Source organism: Microcaecilia unicolor, chromosome 2 (assembly GCF_901765095.1).
Source record: "Microcaecilia unicolor chromosome 2, aMicUni1.1, whole genome shotgun sequence".
Lineage (NCBI taxonomy): Eukaryota > Metazoa > Chordata > Amphibia > Gymnophiona > Siphonopidae > Microcaecilia > Microcaecilia unicolor.
In genome coordinates, this window is record NC_044032.1 from 132,460,032 (window position 1) to 132,476,803 (window position 16,772).

Here is a 16,772-nt window from a genome sequence, read left to right on the forward strand (position 1 = left end):
CGGAAGAAAGCTAAGAAGCATTGTCATTGGTCGTCCTAGACGCATGGTGCCGGGAGCTCCAGGTCGTCGAAGGGTTCTGCACCCAAGAACTGTCGGCACCAGGAGGACCGCTCCCCCTCCATACAGAAGGTGCCGATACGCCAGTCTCCTAGCAGCCAAGACCCAGCTCCCACATTGACACCAGCGGTTCTGCAGCCTGTGCCTGAGCCGACACTCCAGCCTTTCCCGGTGTTGGCCCTCGATGAGTGCATTCGGGCCTTACTCCCTGAGCTGCTGGATGGCCTCATGCAACAGGCTGCATCAGCATCTGGGGTGCTTGCGCCTACCTTGCCCTACCTGTTGCGACCACGCTTGGACCTCAGCATGTGGTGTAGCCTCCTAAACCAATGCCACATGCGGTTCCGGTGTCGACTGCCACCCAAGCTGGCATTCCCTCGACGTCGGTAGAGGAAGCTTTGCAAGAGTCGAAGCAGGAACTGACTTCTAGACAACGTTCTCAAGGACTTGGTTCCTCCATTTCGAGGCTAGTTTGGTCTCGATACTCCCATCGGGAGGTATAGTCTGACAACAAAGAGGAGCGCTCATGGGATTCAGAGGAGGATCCAAGGTACCCTCCCCTTCACCTGAAAGAAGAAAGTCTCCTCCGGGAGAGTCTTTCATTCCCTTCTTTTGTTAAAGAAATTGCTGATGCTATTCCCTTTGCTTTGGAAGTTGAGGATGAGCCCAGGGCCAAGATGCTCAAGGTCCTGGTCTACACGTCACCTCCTAGGGAGGCTGTGCCTGTCCCTTTCCATGAGGTACATAAGTATTGTCACACTGGGACACACAAAAGGTCCATCAAGCCCAGCATCCTGTTTCCAACAGTGGCCAATCCAGGTCACAAATACCTGGCAAGATCCCAGAAAACTCAATACATTTTATGCTGCTTATCCCAGAAATAAGCATTGGATTTTCCCCATGTCAATTTAATAATGGTCTATGGACTTTTCCTTTAGGAAGCCGTCCAGGCTCTTTGTAAACCCCGCTAAACTAACTGCCTTTACCACATTCTCTGGCAACGAATTCCACATTGAGTGGAGAAGAATTTTTTCCGATTTGTTTTAAATTTCCTACGTTGTAGCTTCATTGCATGCCCCCTAGTCTTAGTATTTTTGGATAGAGTAAACAAGCGATTCATGTCTACCTGTTCCACTCCATTCATTATTTTATAGATCTCTATCATATCTCCCCTCAATTGTCTTTTCTCCAAGCTGAAGAGCCCTAGCTGCTTTAGCCTTTCCTCATAGAGAAGTCGTCTCATCCCCTCTATCATTTTCATTGCCCTTCTCTGTACCTTTTCTAATTTCACTATATCTTTTTTTAGATGGGGTGACCAGAACTGCACACACTATTCGAGGAGCAGTCGCACTATGGAGCGATACAAGGCATTATAGATAGCTGGGTGGCTGGTAGACATGAGGATCACCTGGTGACTTTGCCTGCCTAGTGTGAAGGTGGTGGACCTCACGTGTCACCTAGACAGGATCTTAGATAGTGCTGGGGAGGAGCCTGCTGTATTGGTACATGTGGGTACCAATGACACAGCAAAATGTAGAAGGGAGGTACTGGAAGCCAAATTTAGGCTCTTAGGTAGAAAGCTGAAGTCCAGATCCTCCAGGGTCGCATTTTCAGAGATGCTCCCCATTCCACGCGCAGGACCCAAAAGGCAGGCAGAGCTCCGAATTCTCAATACGTGGTTGAGATGATGGTGCAGGGATGAGGGATTTAGATTTGTTAGGAACTGGGTGACATTCTGGGAAAGGGGGAGACTGTTCTGAAAGGATGGGCTCCACCTTAACCAGGATGGAACCAGGCTGCTGGCACTAACTTTTAAAAACGAGATAGTGTAGCTTTTATACTAGAATTGGGGTGAGAAGCCTACAGTCACCCGGGAGTGCATGGTTGGGTTTGGAGTATCCTTGAAGGATACTATTGAAACAGGACATTTAGGGAATCCCAGTAGAGAGGTTTCAACAATGCTGAAAGTAAGCCAGGTGTGCTTAATGAGAGAGCAGGATAAAGGATGCACATTTTCCCCTTCAACATCTAACAGCTTATCGATTAAAAGAAAAAACACAATTTGAAGTGCCTGTATACAAATGCTAGAAGCCTAAAAAATAAGATGGGAGAGTTAGAATATATAGCACTAAATGATGAGCTAGATATAATAGGCATAGAGACGGTGGAAAGAGGGCAATCAATAGGACACTGTGTTAACAGGGTAAAAAATGTATCGCAATGATAGGATCAATGGGGGTTGCGCTATATATTAAAGAGGGAAATGAGTCAAATAAAGTAAACATTCCACATGACACAGCAGCGTGGAATGATTATGGATAGAAATTCCATGTGTGAAGGGAAGGAGTATTCTCTTGGGGCTGTATTACCGTACGCTGGGACAGAATGAACAGATGGATGAAGAAATGTTTACAGAGATTAGAAAGTCTGGCAAATTGGGCAATGCTATAATAATGGGTGATTTCAGTTACCTGATATTGACTGGATAAATGTTACATCAGGGAGTGCCAGGGAAATAAAATTTCTAGATGTAATAAACGACTGCTTCTTGGAGCAGCTGGTCCAGGAACTGATGAGGGGGAGCCATTTTGGATCTGGTCTTTGGTGGTGTTCAGGGTAGAGTGTGAGAGGTGGCGGTATTGGGTCCCCTGGGAAACAGTGATCATAACATAATCTATCTGGGATGAACCCGCAAAAGAAATCTAATGTAGCTGCATTTAAAAAGAAACTAAAAGGATCGGCTGAAAAGGTTAGGACATTAAATTAGGCATGGACGTTATTCAAAATACCATCTGGGAAAACCAGTCGAGATGCATTCCACATATTTGCAAAGGTGGAAAGAAGAGAAAATTACAGCCAGCATGGTTAAAAGGTGAAGTAAAAGAGGCCATTACAGCTAAAAGATTCTTTCAAAGAATGAAAAAAAGGACCCAAATGGAGAAAATAAGAAGCAACATAAGCACTGGCAAGTCATATGCAAAGCATTAATAAAGAAGGCTAAAAGAGAATATGAAGAGAAACTTGCCGCAGAGGCTAAAACAGTAACAACTTTTTAGATTTATCAGAAGCAGAAAGCCTGCGAGGGAATCCATGGGACTGTTGGATCATGAAGGAGCAAAAGGGACGCTCAGGGAGGGCAAAGCCATAGCAGAGAAACTGAATGAATTCTTTGCTTCTGTCTTTACGGAAGAAGATGTAAGAGATCTACCTGTATTGGAAATAGTTTTCAAGGGTGATGATGCAGAGGAACTGAAAGAAATCTTGGTGAGCTTGGAAGATGTACTGAGCCAAATTGACTAATTAAAGAGTAGTAAATCATCTGGACAGGATGGCATACATCCAAGGGTACTCAAAGAACTCCAGCATGAAATTGCTGATCTGCTTTTAGTGATATATAACCTGTCGTTTATATTGTCCGTGGTACCTGAAGATTGGAGGGTGGCCATTGTGATGCAGATTTTTTAAAAGGGTTCTAAGGGTGATCCGGGAAATTATAGACCGGTAAGCCTGAAATCGGTGCCGGGCAAAATAGTGGAAACTATTATATAGAATAAAATTACAGAACACATAGACAAACATGGTTTAATGGGACAGAGTAAGCATGGGTTCAGCCGAGGGAAGTCTTGCCTTACCAATTTGTTTCATTTCTTTGAAGGCATGAATAAACATGTGGATAAAGGTGAGCCAGTTGATGTAGTGCATCTAGATTTTCAGAAAGCTTATGATAAAGTTCCTCATGAGAGTCTCGTGAGAAAATTAATGAGTCATGGGATAGGACACAAGGTACTGGTGTGGATTAGGAATTGGTTATTGGACAGAAAACAGAGGGTAGGGTTAAATAGTCATTTCTCTCAATGGAAGAGGGAGGAGTACCGCAGGGATCTGTACTGGGACCGGTGCTATTTAACATAGTTATAAATGATATAGAAATTGGAACAATGTGTGTGGTGATCAAATTTGCAGATACAAAACTATTCAAGGTTGTTAAAACACGTGCGGACTGTGAAATATTGCAGGAAGACCTTAGGAAATTGGAAGACTGGGCATTCAAATAGCAGATGAAATGCAATGTGGACAAATGCAAGGTGATGCACATTGGAAAGAATAATCTGAATCACAGTTACCTGATGCTAGGGTCCACCTTGGGGGTCAGCGCTCAAGAAAAAGATCTAGGTGTCGTTGTAGATAATACGCTGAAATCTTTTGCTCAGTGTGCGGCGGCGACCAAAAAAGAAATCAAGATGCTATGAATTATTTAGGAAAGGGATGGTGACTAAGACCAAAAATACTATAATGCCTTTGTATCGCTCCATGGTGCGTTCACACCTTGAGTATTGTGTTCAGTTCTGGTCACTGTATCGCAAAAAAGCGGAATTAGAAAAGGTAGAAAGAAGAGCGACTAAAATGATAAAGGAGATGGAACTCCTCTCGTATGAGGAAAGGCTAAAGAGGTTAGGGCTCTTCAGCTTGGAATAGAGACAGATGAGGGGAGATATGATTGAGGTCTACAAAATCTTGAGTGGTGTACAATGAGTAGAAGTAAATCAATTTTTTACTCGTTCCAAAAGTACAGATACTAGGGGACACTTGAGGAAGTTACATGGAAATACTTTTAAAACAAATAGGAGGAAATATTTTTTCACTCAATGAACAGTTAAGCTCTGGAACTCTTTGCTGGAGGAGGTGGTAACAGCGCTTAGTAGTATCTGGGATTAAAAAAGGTTTGGACAAATTCCTGGAGGAAAAATTCATAGTCTGCTATTGAGACAGAGATGGGGTGCTTGCCCTGGGATTTGTAGTACGAAGTGTGGAAAAATGAATTCTTACCTGATAATTTTTTTTCCATTAGTCCCAACACATCAATCCAGAGACTTGTGGGTTGTGTCCCTCTACTAGCAGGTGGAGATAGAGAGAACCTCCGAGGTTTGCTATATGTGGACCTGTGCAGCCAAGTAAATCTCAGTATGAACGATACCAAAGAAAACCTACTGCACCTGGTATTTTTTCCCAGGCAGTCTCTTATCCAAGTAGAAACCAGCCAGGCCCAACCCTGTGCTGAGCTTCCAAGATCAGAGATGAGGCACACTCAGGGTGGTATGCTCATAGGCAATGCCTGTACTGCCAGTATAAAAAGAGTTCCACAAAGGAAGGAGGGAAACTTCTAAGCTGTTCAAGCAACTGCCCTCAGAGAAAAACTGAGGGGACAGAAAAGTCTGTAAATAAAAACACTAAATAGGCCCTTTCAGAGGCCCAACATACAAGGAGCCCTGCTCCAATGCTGTTCACTGTTTCCCACACTAGGAACAGCCTTTAGCCAATGCAGGAACTATAAGAAAATCTTAACTCACCACAGACAGACAGGCCTACTCGAGCCTGCTGCCATCAATGCACCCACTTAGGCAAACATGGCTTTCCAGCTCAGGTGATTCTTGCTGCCTTTGTGCAGAAAGGGAATGCCCTGAAAAGACCCCCTCTGAATAGATGGACCCTACTGCTGAGCTGGAGAGAAAACATCCCCCCTTCGGGGCAGGGTCCATCTGAAGAGACTGACAGAGAACAAGCCAGAAAACTCCAAAGGCTGAACTAAAAAGGAACTGTTAGCTCCCCTACCAGACGTCTGCAACATATAGGCATACAGAGCAGCAGAATGAGGTTGGGGGGGGGGGGGGGGTGGAGGTCAGAAATACCCTGCCCCAGAGAAGCTCCCAGTGGCTGACATGCATCTGAAAAAAAAAAAAACAAGGCACATCGCAGGACCATCAGATTCCTTCTAGAAACCCTCTAGAACCCATCTGCCCAAGATGGGCACAAAAACTCCCCCAGTCACGAAAAGGGCAACTCAGGCCAAGCTCTCTAAAGAAGAAAGATTCAAATTAAGGGTCCCAAAGCAGAGGAGATCCTGCTCAGACGATATAGAAACAGCTTAAAGTTGTTCTGTTCTTCCCTTGCATAGTGGGGGCAGTTTGAGAAGAATTTGTGCCACCGCCCCAGCTACATGCAAACAGTTTCTGACTCAACAGTGATTTTGGTAAAGGAAACCAAAGGCTGGGGAAAATATAGGGGAATCCCCTGTACCAGCAGTCTCTAATGGAACACAAGGTCCTTTAGGAAAAGCTGCCCCTCCCCCCTGCCCACATCAAGACCGCAGGACGGGAAAGGATCAGAGCTGATATCAGGAGAAAAGAGAGGGCCGCGCCAGCAAAAGGGCGCGCGTTCCTTCCATTTTAGTGTGGGAAAAGGCTGCTCAGGGAAGGGGAACTTCAGCACTCCCCTCACCAGCGTTCAAACACGCCACCACAAAGAGTCCCGCTGCAGAGCATCTGCTACCGCAGCAGGAACAGCTTTCAAATGCCAGCGTCGCCCACATTAATGCACGGTACCTCCGCACCGAAAAGAGAGAGGCAGGGACTCACCAAACAGCAGATGTCTCCAGAGGAGAAGCAGAGTCCCACAGACGCAGCAGCCTGCTGCCTAACCAGCAAACAGACTGAAAGCACAGCACTAAGACAGGGAAACCCTGCACTGCCCGGTTCTGTCAGAAATCTTCTGTTTTTGTTTTTTTTAAACACCAAATGAAGGCAAAGGAGCTCTCTTGGGTTTTGGGGTTTTTTTTTTTTTACTGGTGAGGAAGGCTAGAGCTCTAAAGACCGGGAGGCAAAGGGGGAAAAGGTGAAACAGGGACCCAGAAGACTGAGTATGCCCCCAAAGTTGGCACCACCAGCCAGACACCCTTAAAGTCAACTGGTCCACAGGACCCAGGAGTATCCCCAACAGACAAATCCAGGAGCTGCTGAAGCGCCGTCCACCTGCTGGAGATACAGATGTACTAAGGTGAAGGAGGAGCTGGCCATCTGGTATCACTGCCTTCAACTTTGTAATCTCTATCTCCACCTGCTGGTAGATGGACACAACCCACCAGTTCTTGGATTCATCTGCTGCATACGCTAAGGAATCCATGCTAATCACAGAGAAACTCTGATGCCAGGGAAAAATACCAGAAAACATGCTTACTTATGGGTTAGCTGGCCTATTTTGTTCCCTTGAAATTCAGAAAATACCCAGCTTGACTGCTAACAATTCAATTGTTAAAGAGAAATGGTGACAAACAGGCAACCTTTTCTCATTCCTCCCTGCAGGTCAAAAGCTTGTGAAACCTGTTCATTAATTGGAAATCTAGCTTGTGAAGAACAATGAAGCAGCTGGAGCCAACCCACAAAAAATACTTAAAGCCAAACTTTCAAAGAACACAAACTATATATTTCCAAATTACTTTATTGAAAGCCTTCTTTGGAGGCTAACACTATAAACACATCATTATTGTTCTCCTATTTTTTGCAGAAATTTCACAAGTTGCATACCCCATAGAACCCTGTACCTAAACCTGTCTTCTCAGAAGTAACCAATCCCAGAATGACAAATCTTGTTCAATTCAAGAAAATGGAAGCAAGAATTATCAAATTCTGATTTATAAAGTGAAAGTGAAATAGAGCAATAAGACTGAGAGAATATACATGACTTCCATTTTTTTTGGAAACAGGAGCCTTTTATGAAAAATTCTTACTGCAATGAATATAATTACAGTATCCACTTAGGGGTCCTTTTACTAAGCTGTGGCAAAAGGGGGCCTGTGCTGGTGCTGAGGCTTCCTTTTACCGCAGTGGGTAAAAGGCTGGGTTTTTTACAAAAAGAAATGGCTGTGCAGCAAGTGAAGCACTTGCCGCGCGGCCATTTCGGGGGGGGAAGCATTTACCACCACCGATAAGGGCTGCCTCGCTAACCCAGTGGTACCGGGCAGCACATGGCACTACTCGATTACCGCCAGATAAATACCGGCACTACAAAATAAATTATTTTTGTAGTGCCGGAAATGGTGCGTGCTGGACGTGGGAACTACCACCAGGCTGTTGCGGTAGCCCGGCAGTACTTCCAGTTTAGCGAGTGATAAGCCCGCATTGGGCTTACCGCCACTTAGTAAAAGACCCCCTTAGGATTTTATAGAATTCCAGTCCGTAATAATCAGGATCTGAGGCATTTCCTTGAATTAGTACTTCACTTATCTTTTGTATATCCCCAAATATGTTTTTAATTGTCCTTGATCAATTGTAATTTTACATCTTTAAAGAAAATGGCTCCGACTACTTCTCACTATACAAATCACTTTAATAACCAAAAGAAATCTTGCTTATTTTCAGACTAATGATGAATTTAATTCCTTGCTTGTTTCTTATATTATTTTTGGACCATCAGTTTTGACATGTCTAGCAAATAATTGCTCAACTTGCTTCTAAATCAAAACAAAGCTTATGTTTCTAAAATTTAGGGACCTGTTTACTAAAGTGCAGTAAAGTTTTGAAGTTGCAAACACTGGCACACAGGAACTGTAGACTGTGTGGTAACTGTTGGGAGTGTGGCCAGCATCTGCCCATGTAGTTACCTCACAGGGCAAACCATTATTGCAGATACATTTATTTATTAAAAAAAAAATTATATACCAGTGGAGGAGTAGCCTAGTGGTTAGTGCAGCAGATCATGATCCTGGGGAACTGGGTTCGATTCCCACTGCAGCTCCTTGTGACTCTGGGCAAGTCACTTAACCCTCCATTGCCCCAGATACAAAATAAGTACCTGTATATATGTAAACCGCTTTGAATGTAGTTGCAAAATACCACAGAAAGGCAGTATATCAAGTCCCAAAAATAGTTACTAACCTGCAAATGCTTTTGCAGGTTAATATATTGTAATATCTGTAATCCCGGTTGAGGCAGCTTGGGCAAAAGAAGTCATATTAATTGGTGTTTAAATTTGGTTCAGTCCTGCAAGTGATGGAAGAATGCCATCTGGTTTAGATTACTTAGAAGTCTAACTTTTGCTAGACTAAGAGGTTAGAAAGGTCAGAGAGAAGTAATTATTTACCACATATGGATACCATTATGAGCCAGGCATATTGCATGCAGTTTAAAGGATTAGTTTAATGCTAGTTAGAAGAAAATAGTTTAGATATAGATATTCTAGATGATTTAGATTTTGTCTTATAAGGAATTCTGATTTCTGCTTATTTTAGAATATGTTTTATTCTGTGTAATTAGTAAGTTCTATTTCTATGTAGAATATCTTTTCAATTCATACATCTTTGCCTGACTTTTCAAGTGAAGCTTTGTCTGCCATCATCTGGTTTGAATTATCCACAGTCCTAGCTAGGTGAAAGAGGTCAGGGAAAGTCAAGTCATCTCCTTGATGAATAGCTAAGTGTAGGACTGGTCCTGAAAGTAATAACAAACTATATCTGTGTGCTATTAAGTAAGATTGGCCCCTTGACCCCTTAATGAATGCCAGAACCCAGTTAGTATGAAGTTGATTGGGAAACTGATTATGTGAATAATAAAATGCCAAGAGATAGGTGCCACAATGTCTAGTGTGAGAGGCCCCAGGTCATAGGTCAGTTTAGGAAATATCAAACCTATGTAACTGATATTTTGGAGTAAATGTGTAAGTAATAATTAGTTCAAGGCAGGGTAATCAATCTATTCTTTACCATCTGGAAAGTAAGGGGGGCTAGAGGGGTTTAAAACTGTATATAACTGGGAGCAGAAGCAGTTTACGTTAGAAGGAGAGAGCTAAGAAGAAGAGAAGGAGCTGAGACGAGAGAGGACAGACAGGAGACGCAGGATCCAGAGAGCTGAGAAAGAGAAGAAGAGACTTAGTGCTGATGTCCTACTTTGTTTGCTGGCAAATAAAGAAGATTTCTCCCTCATTCTGGTGTGTGCTGTTTGACTCCTGAAGTACCACAGATTCTGCTAACAATAGTGGTAATTCCTGCAACACGGTAGCAAACCTTCAGGGGTGGTAGGCTCCCCTCCAGCAGTCCACAAACAAAGTCCTTCCAGACAACACAGCTTTTAGTTCCAAACAGTTTATTTCCCCTCCTCCACAAAATCTCAGTTCAAGGGGGTTAAAGTCCCATTCAGTTTCCAAAATAAAGCAACAAGAAAAAACTTCCCTTTAAATCCAAGTTCTCCCCCAGTTCAACAGCCTGGGTTTCAGTTTTAAAAGTCTTTCTGCTTGGGCGGTTGCAGAATGGCAGTACACCGCCCACAACACAGCTAATTGACTCCTGTGACCACCCACCACCTTCAGTCCCTGCAACTCTGCCCCAAGGTACAATTACAGTCCATGTCAACTGGCTCCTCCAAACCTGGTGTGTTGGTCTCTCCCCCCTCTCCTTCCTCCAAGCACTCCATTAACTCGGCTTCTCTGCTAGGCTGTTGGTTGGAGACCTCCTCCCCCTCCCAGGTGGAAGGAATCTTGTACTGATTTCTAACCCAAGGGTATTGAGCTTTGTCATCCCTGCTCCCCCTTCTGGCCCTCGCCTGCCATAGCAACTGCTCTTTCCAGTCCTTTCCCCCCTCCCTTCAACGTGGGGCCATACTGGGTTTTGGGACCTACCACCCCGATCCCCTCAGGGCCTTGTGGGGAATGTAGTCTGGCCCCATACCTCCTCCTGGGCTGCTTAGACCCTCCAACCTCCTTACAATATCAGATATGTAGATGTACAATATGTTCTGTAGTGGAAAGGGGGGGAAATGGGGCAGTGAGGCACAACTGAGAATGCAATGACTCTTTCAGCCATCAGATGCCAGTAGCAGTTTCTGCTAATTTCTCACTTGTTTTCACTGTGTGAATATAACAATTTATGAAACGGTCGTAGCATAGTTTCTGTTTTTCAGGGAAACATTCAAGAGGTAATTTATGAATTACATGCATAAATTCACTTTGAAAATTACCGCAGCAAATCTACCCCCAGTCAATTATGCCTGGTAGTTTGCATTAAAATTTTCATGCGTACTTTTTAAAATGTAAAAGCATGAATATAAAAGAAAACTCTGCTGGGCCTGGACCCTGGAATGCCTCCCCTGAAGGTGAGGTGCACATACAAGCACACATTCACAGATTTTTACCCATCAGGAGAGCTCACAAACAATACAATTAATTCTAAATTCTATATATTTTGCCTTAATTTAATTTAACTTAACTTAATTGGAGGGGCATCTTCAATATGTTTTTTGGTCTATTAAAAACAACAAAAAAAAAGTCCAAGTGAAAAATGTAGAAAATGAAGCTGTTGGGGGGGGGGGGGGGTCACCCCTTATTCCCTCCAGTGGTCATCTGGTCATTCAGGGCACCCTTTTGTGCCTTATTCGTTATAAAAACAGGTCTAGCTCAAAACGTCTTAGTTTTAGTCCTGGACACTTTTTTGTTTTGTTCCATTATGGCTGAAAAATGTCCAAGTGTTAGGAACGCCCAGATCCCACCCTTTACATGCCCCTGACATGCCCCCTTGTGATTTAAATGCACTTCTGACGGACTTCATAGAAAAACATCTAAAAATTGGTTTTGAAAATACCAATTTGGATATTTTTGTGAGAAAAACGTCCAAATGCAGATTTATGCCACTTTTTGGATGTTTTTCTTTTTTGAAAATGAGCTCCATGGTTATCTAGCTAATCAGCTCTGTCAATTAGATAAGAAGCAATTATCAGCACTAATTGGCATTAAGGTTTACACTGACAACTCGCTAAGCATACTCTGTAACGTGGTACGCATAAATTCAAAGTCGCATAGTTGAAAGGGGGCGTGGTCATGGGCGGGGGGCATGGACATTTCTAAAATTTCTACGTGTTGTTATAGAATACACATGACTAAATTTGATTGCATGGAGAAGCGCTCAGCATATTCTATATATCGCATGGAAATTTAAGCCTATTCTATAACATTTAGGCGTACTTTAGTGAATATGTCTAGGCATATTATTTTTCCATGCAGAATTTGTAGCCTCCTTATATAGAATCTAGCTCTTACCTTTAAAACATTTTAGAAATAAAGACCTTTTCATGGTGTGAATTAAAGATAAAGTAAATCATATGAATGTATGGAGAAGAAATGATTTATGCATTTTTAAAAGTACTTTTTTTTCCTTCTTTTCACAGACTGGGGGTGTTCTTTCTTTAATAGAATGCACATTGATTGAAGAACCAGATGCGAGTGATGATGATTGTAAGTTACATGCAGTGGTTTACTATCACTGTTTACTATCCACTGCTTTTGGAATTGGTGCCCATATTCTCAACTAATTTTCATTAAAGAAAAAGTTGTCAGAATTTTTTTAAAGGCTCTGCACCTGCAGTGGGCTTATTGTGGTAGATCTTGAAGAAAAGGGGGAGTAAAACAATTAACAGCAAGTGAAAAGGTTTCTAGCGTCCCATTTTTCTTCTTTTATCATTTCTCAGGAAGATAAAAACTCTGTTTTTTGATTCTCTGATGACTATTGTCTAGAGGCACCTTACTACTCCTATTCATTTATACATCAAGTCTATTGTTCAAAAACAGTTGATTAACCTCACCCAACCACCTTATCTTTCTATTCTCCTTGGTTGAATTGCACCTTTCCTCTAATTCATCACTCCTACAGAGTAGGGGAGGTTTACAACAGCAGTAAATTGATTTTAAACTGGGCAGAAAATTCTGGTAATACTGTATTTCTGGATATTTTAGAAAAATGTACTGCAATCTTTATTTTTTTTTGGTGTGGGGTACCCTAGGCAGATGGGTGAAAAAAGCTATTCAGATCTTGAATTTATTTACTAGGGGGCCCTTTTACAGAGTGGTGGTAAGCCCAACTCGGGCTTACCTCTCGCTATTCCGGAGCTGCTGCCGGTGGTAGTTCCGGGACGAACATGCACCATTTCTGGGGGAAAACTCCCACAGGAATTGATTAACGCGTCAGTAACCCGGCAGTAATCAAGCATCACCGTGTGCTGTCTGTTTACCGTAGGGGCCCTTACCACCACCTCATTGGGTGGCTGTAAAGGCTTCCTGCTGCATGGCCATGCAATAAGTGTTTTCTTTCTGCATAGCCATTTTGTTTTGGGGGCATTTTACCTGCTGTGGGAAAAATGGCCCCTGCCACAACAGCAGGGCCCTTTTTCAGGCAGCTTGGTAAAAGAACCCCTAGGTTTTTTTCCCATAAAATCAGAACGGAAAAAAAAAAGCCATAGAAAGTCAAGCAAGTAAGAAGACTATGGCAAAGAATCAAATCTTAATAATGACTGCAGGAGAAAAGGAGAGGAATATATGATAGTCCCTTAGAGACCCTTTTACTATCCTGCAATAATAGGGGCCTTGCCCTAGCACATCTACATTACCATGAACTAACTGGTTAGTGCATGGTTAATGTATGAGCCATTATCACCTACCAAATAGATGGCGGTAAGTGCTCCCACGATAATTTTTGTAAATGGCTGCATGTTAATTTATTTATTATTTATGAGGATTTATTTACCGCCTTTTTGACAGTATTCACTCAAGGCAGTGTACAGCAAGAATAAGTCAAGCAATCAATAGACAATTACAGCAGTAAAAATATTCAAACAATACAAAGTATGGCATAATATTCTACATTATAATGCCAATACAACACACAATAAAAGTAATATTTTAATAGACAGCATAGGGTGTAAGCAAAGATGGAACATATAGATAGATAAGACAGATCAACAGGAGTAAGAAAATAAGGGATTAGTTAAAGAGAGTTGCAAATGAGGTCAGAAAGGTTCTTGAGCATTATCTTGGCTAGGGTAGGAGTGGATAAACATGTTCTGCTATAATATGTTCAGCCGGTGTCTTTTACTTCTTCCGTTAAAGGCCTGGTTGAAGAGCCGAGCTTTCACCTGCTTCCTGAAGTAGTGATAGTCTTGTGTTAAGCGAAGCCTTTCATGGAGTGCATTCCACAGCATGGGGGCTACTCCAGAGAAGACTTGCTTGCGAGTATCACATTGTGTGATGTCCTTTGGAGAGGGTGTGGTTAAGAAAACTCCTTGGGAGGGCGTTAGTGACCTTGAAGGTGTATAGAGGGAGATCCTGTTCTTCAAATACTCTGGACCATTTCCTTTAATGGCTTTGAAGGTCATAGAGTTTTAAATTTGGCTCTATATTGTACTGGTAGCTAGTGAAGTTTATGCAAAAATGCTTACAACTTTCTATTAGCATTATGAATCAATTGGAGCTTGTTCAAACCCTATGTAGTCAGACCAGTGTAGAGTGCATTACAATAATCCAGTCTTGATGTTATCATGGCATGCACAACTGAGACAAGGCTTGCCTTCTCAATGTGAGGAGATGGGCAGCGTAGTTGTCGCAAGTGATAGAAGCTGCTCTTGAAGGTTGCTTGGATTTGGGAGATCAGAGTAAGTGTTGAATCGAGCTGTATTCCAAGGTTTCTGACTTGTGATTTGAGGAGGAGTTCATATTTCCCAAAAGAGATTTTGATGGCAGGTATGTCCCCATAGAAGCTCAGTTTTACTTGGGTTCAGGCAAAGCTTTTTGATTTTAGTCCATTCTTGAATTGATGTTAGGTAGTAGTCAGTTTATTCAGGGCTGTGGGTAAGTCAGGTTCAATGAGTATGAGTAGCTGCACGTCATCGGCATAGATGTAGAACAGAGTGTCCATTGACCGAATCAGCTCGGCTAGTGTTTGAGGTAGATATTGAACGGAATAGGCGACAGTGCCGAGCCTTGTGGTACCCCATAGATCAGTGTCCATGGTGGTGATGAGGTGCTGCCGAACACTATGGACTGTTGCCTGTCTGATTGATAGAATCTGAACCAGGCAAGTACTGTTCCACTGATACTTGTTTCTGCCAGTTGTGCTAGCATAATATCGTGATCCACATTGTCAAATGCTGCTGAGAAATCTAGCAGTATTAACGCCGAGGCAATGTTAATGCTAACTTTAGTGCATGGCCATATATTGAAAAAAAAAATGGAAAATATCCGTTTATTATGGCTGTAGATAAAATGGCCTAAGCATGTGGGAAAGACCTGTGTAAGGGCGTGCTAAGGCCATTTCTTACCACAGTGGCTACATATAAGATTTGGATATGTCCTACAGATTTCACCTTTTTGTTGCCTGTTGTATTATTTCATTCATTCTTGCTCTGTGACATCACCCTCTTATGAAATTATGGGCACATATGAAGGTATTTTTTTTATTATTCTGAAACTTCTTTATACATACAGCCAGTCACCGTAACAGTTAAAGAACATAAGATGTGCCAAGCTGAGTCAGACCAGTAGATTATCAATTCCAGCATCCTGTCCCTGACAGCATTTTTTAGCTTCATATTGTGCCACCCTAGGGCAGAGTTATTGAAGTTTTGCTCACATGAAAACCAATTGTTCCAGAATTATCAATGAAGTACTTTTATTGGGAGACATGCTTGAAAAAAAAAGGACCCTTTTTGACACTTAAGCAAATCTGCTGATAACCATTGAAATGCTAAGTCTAATGTTATGTTGATATCGCTCCCCTCCTTCCCTTGTATACCTTATTTTCAGGAATCAAATTTTTGAACACTGACAGGCTAGCATCAACTGTCTCCAGTGGCAAGGGGGGAGGGGGACTCCCTTTATTTCAGTGGTCCTTTGATTGTCCCAAAAGTTTGATTCATCTTGATTTGACCTCACACTGACATCAGGATTTAGACTTTTTTCACATCAGTAGTATAGTTTCCTTGTCATCAAGCAGATGAAGCCATTACGTATAGGTTGTGTCCATCAACCAGCAGGGGGAGATAAAGAGCACTCAACTTTTCACAGTGCCTCATGGCCAGCTAGCTCCACTGCCTCTTCTGTATTCTCTATCTCCCCAAGCAGGGTGGCTGCAGCTTCTTCGAGCTCTACTACTACTATTTAGCATTTCTATAGTGCTACAAGGAGTACGCAGCGCTGCACAAACATAGAAGAAAGACAGTCCCTGCTCAAAGAGCTTACAGATTTTTGATGGAGCTCGAAGAAGCTGCAGCCACCCTGCTTGGGGAGATAGAGAATACTGAAGAGGCAGTGGAGCTAGCTGGCCATGAGGCACTGTGAAAAGTTGAGTGCTTTCTATCTCCCCCTGCTGGTTGATGGACACAACCCATACGTAATGGCTTCATCTGCTTGATGACAGGGAAACTATACTACTGATGTGAAAAAAGTCTAAATCCTGATGTCAGTGATGGATCTTATGGCGACCAGTTCCAATGCCAAAGTCCCGTGCTTCTTCAGCAGACGGATGGATCCTCGCTCTGCCGGGTTGGATGCCTTGGCTTAACCCTGGCCCCTGGGCTTGCTGTATGTCTTCCCTCCGTGGCCCTTGATAGGGCGAGTGCTCCTGCGGATTCGCCTGCATCCAGGAGAAGTGGTGCTCATCGCCCCGGATTGGCCCAGGAGGCCTTAGTATGTGGACCTCCGACAGATGCTGTTGGAGGCTCCCTTTCTGTTACCTCTGGTTCCACACCTGTTGTCACAGGGGCCGGTGGCCATGGAGGACGCCTGCCACTTTGGTCTTATGGCATGGCGATTGAGAGGGCGCAATTGAGAGATAAAGGCTACTCAAATAAGGTAATTTCCACTCTCCTGCAGGCCCGTAAGCGCTCCACTTCCATGGCTTATGCCAGGATTTGGCGCCAGTTTGAAGTCTGGTGTGTTTCAAGAGCGCTTTCTCCATTGCGGGCTCCTGTCTCGCCGATTCTGGACTTTTTGCAGGATGGTGTACACAAAGGCTTGGCCTATAATTCCCTGTGGGTGCAAGTGGCAGAATTGGCCTCCCTGCGTGGCAAGGTTGAAGGTGTGTCCTTAGCTGCTCATCCAGATGTGGCACGGTTTCTTAGAGGGGTACT

General features: G+C 43.2%; 1 protein-coding gene across 1 annotated transcript in view; it reads left to right on the forward strand.

The window, feature by feature from the left end:
• Positions 1-16,772, forward strand: part of RASGRF2 (Ras protein specific guanine nucleotide releasing factor 2) — an 839,627-nt gene that overhangs the window by 388,863 nt on the left and 433,992 nt on the right. The window contains exon 11 of the mRNA XM_030193334.1: positions 12,042-12,108. Within this exon, the coding sequence (XP_030049194.1) occupies positions 12,042-12,108 (67 nt within the window). The remainder of the gene's footprint in view (positions 1-12,041; positions 12,109-16,772) is intronic.